Genomic DNA, 9,898 nt, shown 5'->3' with positions numbered 1-9,898 from the left:
AAATTCTTCGCAATTTTTCTGTTACAGTGCTTTCACTTCTGTTCAGTTCTATCAAAATTTTAATAGATACGACTTGTGTTCCAATTCTAAATGTTGAAAAAGTTTATTAAGTTTAGCTGTTAATATTTTGGGATACTACTCTCAATGGCCATCTTGTAATTCAACAGAACTTGACTAAGAAAAATTGTCTACGCCTCTGCTCATAATCATACTTACATCGATCAGAAATGGATTAAATGAAGAAACAATGGGTTGACATTCCGTCTGCTGTAAACCACAACATTTTTTGACAGTGAAATTCCTGCCGTTAAATTCCGACATCTTGACGTGTAGTGTGAACTGACCTTCAGACGTAATACGAAAGTACCCTGTGGTGTGCCGTCGTCAAGTTAATCACAAATGGAAATTTTAAGATCAATAGAAATGGAAGTCATATTTTTATGAAGCGCTATTGGCCAAATGATACAAATATTAAACCGGCAATAGATGCCATTATTTTATTTGCCTGGGGAAAGCACATATGCTAGCTACATGTCAAGTAAAAAGGGGAAGAACATTGGTTTTTTTTTTACATTTCTTCGAGGTTAGCCAAAGATATTGCTTTCTTTTTTGTTTGGTAAAAATAAATGTATGATTCTCAGTTTCCAGTTGTGTACGGTGTCGAGTCTGATTACTGTATTCAGTGAACATATAAGTCATTTATAGTTACTGAAGTAATCAGAAGAACGAGCTTGGTGTTTTATGATACGTTGCGGTTATATAGAGTTATCTTTGTGTTCTTTACTTCGTTGTGGCAGCAATGCTCGTGTAACTCAGTCATCTTTGATCCATTGTGTGGAAAGAGGGGATTGGTGACTGCGGGTGTACTGAAAGAAAAGGTTTCTTAAAGTCGTAACAGGAAACCGACACGAAATGGCTGACGGCAGAAAGTAAGATTGTTATATTTTGATTGTGGCAGCTATATTTGATTTACTTCTTAATTGTTTTTGTGATTGTTTCTTTTAGTTTGTCTGTTTGGAGGAAGTTTCACAGTCAAAACTACGTTGTCATCATGTCGTGAGTCATTTGTTTTCTAAACTTCGACAATATTTGTAGATTTACTTGATTTGTCTCGGCAGATTGTTTAAATACGGGCACTGATCAGTTTTGATAATCATCCAGTAGTAGAAATTGAATTCAGTACGTCAATATTTGGTATAATGGAATCTGTTGATGTAACGTCCACTTTAGCCATGAGAGTCACTTTTACTATTTTCGTTTATAATTGGGTCCGCTGCTGATGTAGGCTACTATCTGGTTTTTATAATTATTTTCGCCGCAGATTTTTCTTTCAAAGGCCAAAAACAGTTGGTATTTGCATACGGAGATTATTTCACAATGGGTATTGATTTGCTACATCATTCGGACGTCATGTTAGCACCAGTTTCGTGTGGATGAAGAATGCACAAAATTTTTACTTCCACTAATAGTACTGTTGTGACAATTGAACCAGATATTTTTTTTAAATTCTGGAGTAAAATCATGGGTGATAGGGAAAAAAAATAGCATGAATCATGGTTGCTTCGAAGAAGGCCTTTGATAATACTTTGATAATCAGTGTTATTTAGCCTTCTATTTATTACATATGTTAAACGTAAAGAACGAATTAGAGGCTCGTGTAAATGTTTTTTACTTTTATCAAAGGCTCCATTTTTCCCCTTAATCTTGTTCAATGAAAATTAAAAAAATAGTGATTGGTTTGTGTGTGATATGGCGAGAACATAGTTTTCACTTAGACTCTGTACCTTTTTTGTTACCTTCATGTATTTTGGAGTTCTCACAGGGTTTGATAGTGTTGTGATTCTAGTGGTGTCATGGGGAAGTACGTAGTCGGCATTAATCATGGTGTTACCTCCGATGACCTGCTGCATCCAGCATAATTATACTTTGTGTTTTCTGGCAATTACTTATATTTATTAAGCTTTTTTGATGTTGGCTTTGCATAGTCTTGGATGTGGTTTTTAGTTGAACAAATTACAGTAGGGTGCTAGTTTGTAAAATGTTTTCATTTGTGCAGACTGAGATGGTAGACGTTCTTGGGTCTCTCTCTCTCTCTCTCTCTCTCTCTCTCTCTCTCTCTCTCTCTCTCCCCCCCTCCCTCCCTCTCCCCCCCCCCCCACTCCCTTTCAACTGTCCACTGGAAAGTGATCTACTCATATTAATGACCTTGACAGTGAAAAGGACATAGAGGACCTTAGCCATAAAACATTGTGTGACGAACTGCGAGATTTAATGTTGTTTGCTGCTTTGGATAATTGGTGTTATTCAATAATTATTTCAGTTATTTTCTGCTTGTTTGGGTGTGGCAAATTTCAACTGTTAAGTTGCCGTGGAGAGCAGATATATACGTATTCACAGCATTAACAGATTGTATGCTGCACTAACAAAGAACCAAACATAACACTCAATAAGCCCATTGGCAATTCAACATACTGTAAACCACACTAAATCATGCAGTAGCTATTAAGAGTAGGCATGTGTGCACTCACATTCATGGCATGGAGGTTTTGTGTTGGTTATGTTTGTAGAGGTGCGCGTTGTTATATTTAAGGGTGCCCTCTGGTTGTGGATGTGGACATGCTGAGTTTAACATGTGGTATTGGGTTCGAGTTTTGGTCGTAATCGTGCTAACATGGTTTTAGGCCTAAGTAGTTGGTGTGGTAATGTGGCTTTTGGAAATATTTTCCTGAGTTATTAACCTTTTTTGTGTGTTTGGTGTCCACTGTTTGGAAATAAGTCTAATTTTTTATTGCTTTTTGTTAGGTATGGATGTGACAGTGAAGTTAAGTGTATCATTACGTTCCAAGAGGGGTCGTCTGACATACAGTTTCTGCAGATGTTGTGTGTTATTGCTGAATGTTAGATGCATAGATGCAGCATTCGTGGCAACAACATGAGGTTGACGAGCGTTCTGGCAGCTCGGGCTGAGGACATGTATATGTGGCGTGTGTGCGTCTTGTTTGTGGGGGGGAGGGGGGGGTGGACAACCTAGGTGGTATTGTTGGAGGCATTTGTTGGTTAGCGGTTTTTGTTTTGGTTGTATTCTATAGTAATTCTGATACTTTGCTTGTTGTATTTTATGGTAGGTCTGTTGTGCTTTAACTGATGTAGTGTATATGGGAAATTTGCGTTTTTGAGTTTTCGAGGTTTTGGTTCCACTTTTTGGAGTTGTTGGTTCTGGTTTTGTGGTATAGATAGTTTCAGTTGGGTTATAAAGGCCAAGAGAAATATCATATTCCACTTTTCAGTTGTATAAGTTGATTTTTTGGTATCAATATCTGCGGTGGTGATGGGTATAGCAGAATGTTGGGATTAATATTTTTATATTATTTGTTTTGCGATGGTGTGGTGTTTTTTATTATTGCATATTTAGCTTGTCCCCACCATAAACCGTGTATTTTCTGCAGTTGTGTTGTTAGTTCCATTTTATTTTTGGAGCGAGACGTTTTCTTGTCATTTTTATTTTTCTTCGCGTTTGTTGCCATGTGTATGTTGTGACATCATTGTTGTCGTTTTGTATACATACACTGGAAATAACTATTTCTGCTGTATTGATGACATCATGGGTCAAAGCAGATGGATGGAATTGGACTCTACTGTAATGCCACTTGCTGTGTTGTTTTAGATTTGTATGTGCAATAATTGACAGAAGGTCACATTTGATTTGAGTGCATATTTTGGTTTATTTCAGCTTGCCAGGAAGGAGATACATAGAAGTCAGCCAGTGTGTCCAATCACAAAATAGTCAAATAGTTTAATTCTTACTTCTGGCTAGGTGAAACTGCCTCCTACACTATTTTGTCACTTAAGCGAATGCCATTCTTTGTGATCTAGAGCAGCTTGTAATGACCCATGTCGTCTCACGAAATTTCAAAACTTCTGTGGATCTTTGGGCTTAAATTCCTTTAGTAGTAGGGAATATGTACCACTGCCTTTGTCCCTTATTCCCACACAGGATTTGAACCCAACAACATCTGACATTTTGTCATCTTTGTCATGTCCTAATCCTAAGATTTACTGACACTGCCAGGGCAATAGCACCAAAAACAACTGCATCTTCAATGTGCAAACGTCTGTATAAACGTCAATTTAGATCAACAGCTTCTTCTTCCACCATGTTTCATAATATAAAACAAATAGTTCAGTCCAAAATTCAGAACAGTAATAATATAATTCTGTGGTAGTAGTATAAGAGAATATTAATTAATAAATAACAATAACAGAAATAAAAACAATTACTCCATAAATAGAAACCTTGAGCTATCAGAAATTTTTAATTTGAATGAACAGCTTTACAAGAAATCAGTCCCATCAAGACTTTCTTGCACCAGGACTACCCCATGTGCTTTATGTAATTGGGCAGTTCCTGACATGTACGCTCGGTGCACTGTTGCATAGGTGTACACCTGTTATGTTAACAGGGGGTTAGGGTACTCACTCACAATGTGGCTCATTATATGAGTATCACAAGTCACAGGCACTGTCAGTTCAAGAGGCCCCCTTCTGTAGTGTGGTATCTGTTGAGTTACACCCTTCAGCTTCCTAAAATGATTCTAACATTTACTGGTGAGTTGTCAAAAGTTTAAGGTTCCAAGTTTTCCTAACTTGACTCTCATATCCTGTAAGCATCTCAGTTGAACCCATTGGAGAGCATTTCGACTCTCTCTTTGTATGGTGGTCTTCTGGTTTGTTGTTTTTTTTCCAGCTGGTAAGAGTAAATTATTGTGGAGAGTAATTGATTCATTTTTAGAAACTTGATGTATTGGTGGCTGATGTATCGTACATGTGCCCATAATTGCATTCAAATTTAAGTCAGCTTCCCCCCGCCCCCCCTCAAAGAGTGCTGCAGCCCTCACTGCTGGAGTATACCAATGAAAGCAATGCTCCACAGAGAACTGATTATTTGTTCTCCATGTACTACCTGCTAGCTTCTCTGCCAGGTTTAGTCGTGTTAGTACCTTCTTAGCTGTGGTGGAATGGGTAGGGGAAGGTTACCACAGAATGAGTGGAACTCGTGTGTAGGAGGTGGTAAATGACAAATTATGGTCAATGACAGGAGTTGAAAGAAGTATGCTCACAAAGTTAAGAATATTACACTATCCTTTTCCTCATATGTCTGCATTCTGTCTAATTACACCAGGGTATTTTGGTTCATTGACATGCTTGAATGTACCAAGAGGGCCAAAGTGTGGGCTGATCTTTGCTACTGAAGCTAAGAGATTAGAATGGTGGAATACACACACTTTTGTTTCAGAAGTATTAGGGATAAGTCATGTATTGAAAAATTAAGTGTTTAGTGAGCCTGTTAGGTGTTCTTCACATTCAGAGCAAGTGTCACTTTTAATGTTAAATTGCAATGTCATGGAACTATACAGGCCTGCTGCATAAGGACCTACTGAACTGGACCTTGCTTTATCTAGAAATTTACATTTGTTCAAATTTATTATATGCAACATACAACAGAGTGCAATTATGTATTTCAATAATAAGTATTCTGCTTGAACAGAACTGCTGCCCATCAGAAAATGCTTTATAATAATCCATTACTTCCTTGTACTACTTTACACAAAAGAACAACAAAAATTACATGCGGGTAGTTGAAGTGATTTTCTGAATTCTGTAAACTTGTTTATACCGCTTAAGTCTTCGGCTGGCCGGGGTGGCCGAGCAGTTCTAGGCGCTACAAGCTGGAACCGTGCGACCGATACGGTCACAGGTTCGAATCCTGCCTCGGGCATGGATGTGTGTGATGTCCTTTGGTTAGTTAGGTTTAAGTAGTTCTAAGTTCTAGGGGACTGATGGCCTCAGAAGTTAAGTCCCAGAAAGCTCAGAGCCATTTGAACCATTTTGAACTTAAGTCTTCATGTCAATGAGACATTACTCTTTAATTTTGGTTTTGTTGTTTGAATGTTAATTAAATTATGTTCTTGCAGCAGTTTGTGTAAGAAGAGGTGGGGAGTGATTTGGTAGCTGGATGTGAGAAGGAAGGGGGTGCTTGACAATAAACCTGGTGGTAATGAAAGAAGATTGCGGAGTACGAACTGCATGCAGTTAGCCTCAGAAAAATTTCATCCATAGTCACAGTTACAGGACCACCTGTGTCCATGACTGTAGCACAGCGGAGCTCGTCTGTGGGCAGCAGCCACATACTCTCTCCATCTTCTCAAACCACAGCCCTTAGAACACCAAATTTGAAACACTGGACAATACCCCTGCACCAGGTTCAGTGGTATGGGCCTAGCAAAAGCTTTGTGGATAACAGTTACAGATGAGCAGTGCATTAAGACGGTTAATACTCCATGGTGTTTGGAATATTGACACACCATCCAGTACCATCTGTGTATCGCTTGGAGTTTGGGTACCCACCCTTGCAAAACCCTCAACCACACAGGTAGAATTTGCGCCCTGGGGTACCATCGGTGGTTCCTGTGGATGCAGGTTTGTAGGTTGAGACCTCCCTGCAGCATCCCTCCTCCCAACAGTTGTATCCCACACCTCTGTTCCCTGATGCATCGCTAGGTGCCCCATGTTCCTTTTCCCAGCTGGTGGGCTGCTCCACCAGGATACCAACTATGACATTGGTTCATCCTCTGAAACATCATCCAGGGTGTTTCAGGCCCTACACATCTTGTCCACCATCCTCACTGACAATGGCAACAGTGTAACACAATATAAAATCTTGTGAATGTGGGGTCTTATACCTGCAGTTTTGGGGAAGAAGTGTCAGTAAGTTCTGAGCGGATGGTTGGGCCCCTATTGTTTTATTGAGTTGACAGCTATATACAAATGACAGGCAGTCTTAGCCGGACAAACCACATATTTGAGTTGGCATAGCTCAGTGCTTATCTGTGTTAACTGGGGTGTCATTGCTTTTGAGAACATTAAGCATTCAAATGTAGAGATGTATATTTTGAGATCCTGTAAGGCAGCGTCAGTGACGATAATAGAGAATGCCCTAAATCCAACAGCTACAACATCATCATAATCACAGTAATCAAGTATGAACACATACAGGATTTTAACAGTAAACCACACCATCATGAACAATACTCCTTTTGCAGCATATGCCACTAGAGTTGGATGCACATCTGTGATGCTTCCATGCTTAGTTAAATGAATCTGTGACAAAATGTGTTTTTCTTCTTAGGACCATTTCTATTTCTGTTTTGAGCCTATTTGCTACAAGTACCCGACTGGCCAGATTGATTGAATGCTTATGTGTGTGGAGTAACTATTCTAATCCTATTCTTAAAATCCCTATGTGAGCAGTATGTAGGAGATTGTAGTATATTCCTAGAATCATCATTTGTAGCTGGTTCTTGAAGCTATGTTAATAGGCTTTCTAAGCATGGTTTACATCTATCTGCAAGAGTCTTCCAGTTCAGTTCCTTCAGTATCTCTGTGACACTCTCCTGTGGATTAAACAAACATGTGACCATTCATGCTGCCCTTCTTTGTATACATTTAATATCCTCTGCTAGTCCTATTTGTCATGGGTCCCACACACTTCAGCAATATTGTAGCAGCAGTCACATGAGTGATTGCACATCCCCAGTATTCTCCCAATAAACTGAAGCCTACCATCTGCTTTACCCACGACTGAACCTAAGTTGTTATTCCATTTCATGTCCCTACAAAGTGTTACCCCCTAGGTCTTTTTATGAGTTGGTAGATTCCAACAGTGACCCCATTGATATTATAGTCTTAGGGTACATTTTTTCATTTTGTGAAGTGCACAATTTTACATTTATGAAAATTTAAAGCAAGTTGCCAATCTTTGCACCACTTTGAAATCGTGTCAAGATCTGACTGAATATTTATGCAGCTTCTTTTAGACAGTACTTCATTATAGACGACTGCATCATCTGCAAAAGGACTGATGTTACTGCAAGGTCATTAATACACAACCTGAACAGCAAGGGTTCGAACAAACTTCCCTGGGGCACACCTGACATTATTTCATTTGATGACAACTCTCCATCCAAGATAACATGCTGTGTGCTCCTTACCAAATAGTCCTCAATCAAGTCACAAATTTTACTTGATGCCCCATATGATCATACTTTTGAAAATGAGCAATGGTGCGGTGCTGACTCAAATGCTTTTTGTGAATCAAGAAATACTGCTACTACCTGATCACCTTCATCCAAAGATTTCAGTATGTCGTGTGAGGAAAGTGAGTGTTGAGTTTCATATGATCAAATTTTTCAGAATCCATGCTGGGTGGCGTTGAGGAGTTCGTTCTGTTAGATACCTCATTATGTTTGAGCTCAGAATATAAGGTTCTACAACAAATAGGTTTCAAGGAAGTTGGATGGTAGTTTTGTGGATCACTTTTACCACCCTTCTTGTAGATCGTTGTGACCTGTGCCTTTTTCCAAGAACTGGGCTTGATTTTTTGTTAGAGGGATCTATGATAGATTATAGTTAGGAGCTAGTGTTGATTTGGGTGGTTGAGCTCGCATTGTTAGCGATGTTAATTTTTTGAGTTCTTAAGTGCTCAGTAATAATGTCCAGAAGTGGAACATAACCCACAGTTTCTGTTTGCTGTGGGGAGAAAGGTTGCTGTGTAGTGTACAACAGACAGTGCTTCCATCCCCACAATAGTATTTTTTTGTGTGTCTGTGCAAAATATCTTGCACATAAATTTTGCCTTGCAAACCACTCCCCTTATCTGTTGTTTGGTGCTTACAAGAAGGCATTTCAGGCCTACATTGACCTCAGGAGCTAAAATTTTTTTCTGCTACATGTGCTCATATAACCCTTGACATATCAAGATGAAATATTGGAAGAGTTAGACTTTCATTTCCAGTGTAACCGTCATATAAAGAAATGAATGGGTTATGTTCCAAATTGTTCTCGTAAAGGGTCATTCCATTCAAGTGGTCTAGGGGTTACTGCATGACCACATAGGATTTTGATAAAACTTTATTTGGGTGTTCGCAAATGTTCCCAGTAAAATTGGTAAAGTAATGCAGTTGCCTATTCAATACTTCCAAAGATGTAGTCATTGGTTTGACCCCATAGCACAGCTTTAAACAGTGTACCCATGAGTGTTCAACGACTTTGAGGCATAATAGTGCCAACGATATTATCTTGAAAGAAACAAAACTAGGCAGTCATGGATAAATTGAAGCAAAGTTGGCTGAAAAAACACACTTGAAAAAAATGTTAAGTTCAGCTTTTTATATTGCTGGAAGTAATTGCGGGATAAACCTGAAACTTTGCCTGGAATGACCTGCCAACACAAGCTCTTAGAATATAAAATCTTGTACTGCTAGTGCTTTCCAGTTGTTTACAAATTGAGGGAAAAGTTGACAATTTTTATAAAAATGACAGTAAATGGGATTTTTATCCAACTTTTATGAAATTCTTCTACATAGTCTTAAACAGTTTTCATGAGAAAGACCAAATTCTAAACCACCTAAAAAACTTTTAGTTTTGCAGTGTGAGTACATATTCCACTGGTATTCAAACGTCACATCTTACTGTGTTTTACAGTTGTTTAGAACTCTCCAGAGAAGGTAATACAGAAGTTGTGACAACTAGCAAATGAAATTGAGTCAGAACTCAAAAAATTCAGGAAAGGGGGTGTCATTTGTCATGACTTCTCAAGGTGTTTCAGCCTTGTTTTGTGCTATACAACTACAGAATCAATCGGTTTACAATCTTCGAATTTCACTGGACGTTGAGGTAGTAAAATTGTTGCATACAGTTGCACATTGAATAAATTGCCTTAAGTTTTACACCATTGCCACGTTGTGTAAATTTTGGTGAAGTTCATAGCAGTCTGCCATATTATTTTGTTTTAGAAAGGATTTGTTGAAGAGAATTTTTAGTATGCCCTTTCATTGTACAA

At 38.6% G+C, this 9,898-nt stretch overlaps 1 protein-coding gene across 1 annotated transcript in view; it reads left to right on the top strand.

Annotated features, from left to right (window-relative positions):
* The first annotated feature begins 773 nt into the window (after window positions 1-773).
* LOC124798054 (transitional endoplasmic reticulum ATPase TER94) overlaps window positions 774-9,898 on the top strand; it is a 55,211-nt gene continuing 46,086 nt past the window's right edge. Inside the window, exon 1 of the mRNA XM_047261280.1 lies at window positions 774-929. Coding sequence (XP_047117236.1) covers window positions 913-929 — 17 coding nt within the window. The 5' untranslated portion in view covers window positions 774-912. The remainder of the gene's footprint in view (window positions 930-9,898) is intronic.

The sequence above is a fragment of the Schistocerca piceifrons genome, chromosome 5, assembly GCF_021461385.2.
Source record: "Schistocerca piceifrons isolate TAMUIC-IGC-003096 chromosome 5, iqSchPice1.1, whole genome shotgun sequence".
NCBI classification, from domain to species: Eukaryota; Metazoa; Arthropoda; class Insecta; order Orthoptera; family Acrididae; genus Schistocerca; species Schistocerca piceifrons.
The sequence above is the reverse complement of the archived record's forward strand: the minus strand, read 5'-3'. Positions and strand labels throughout refer to the sequence as shown.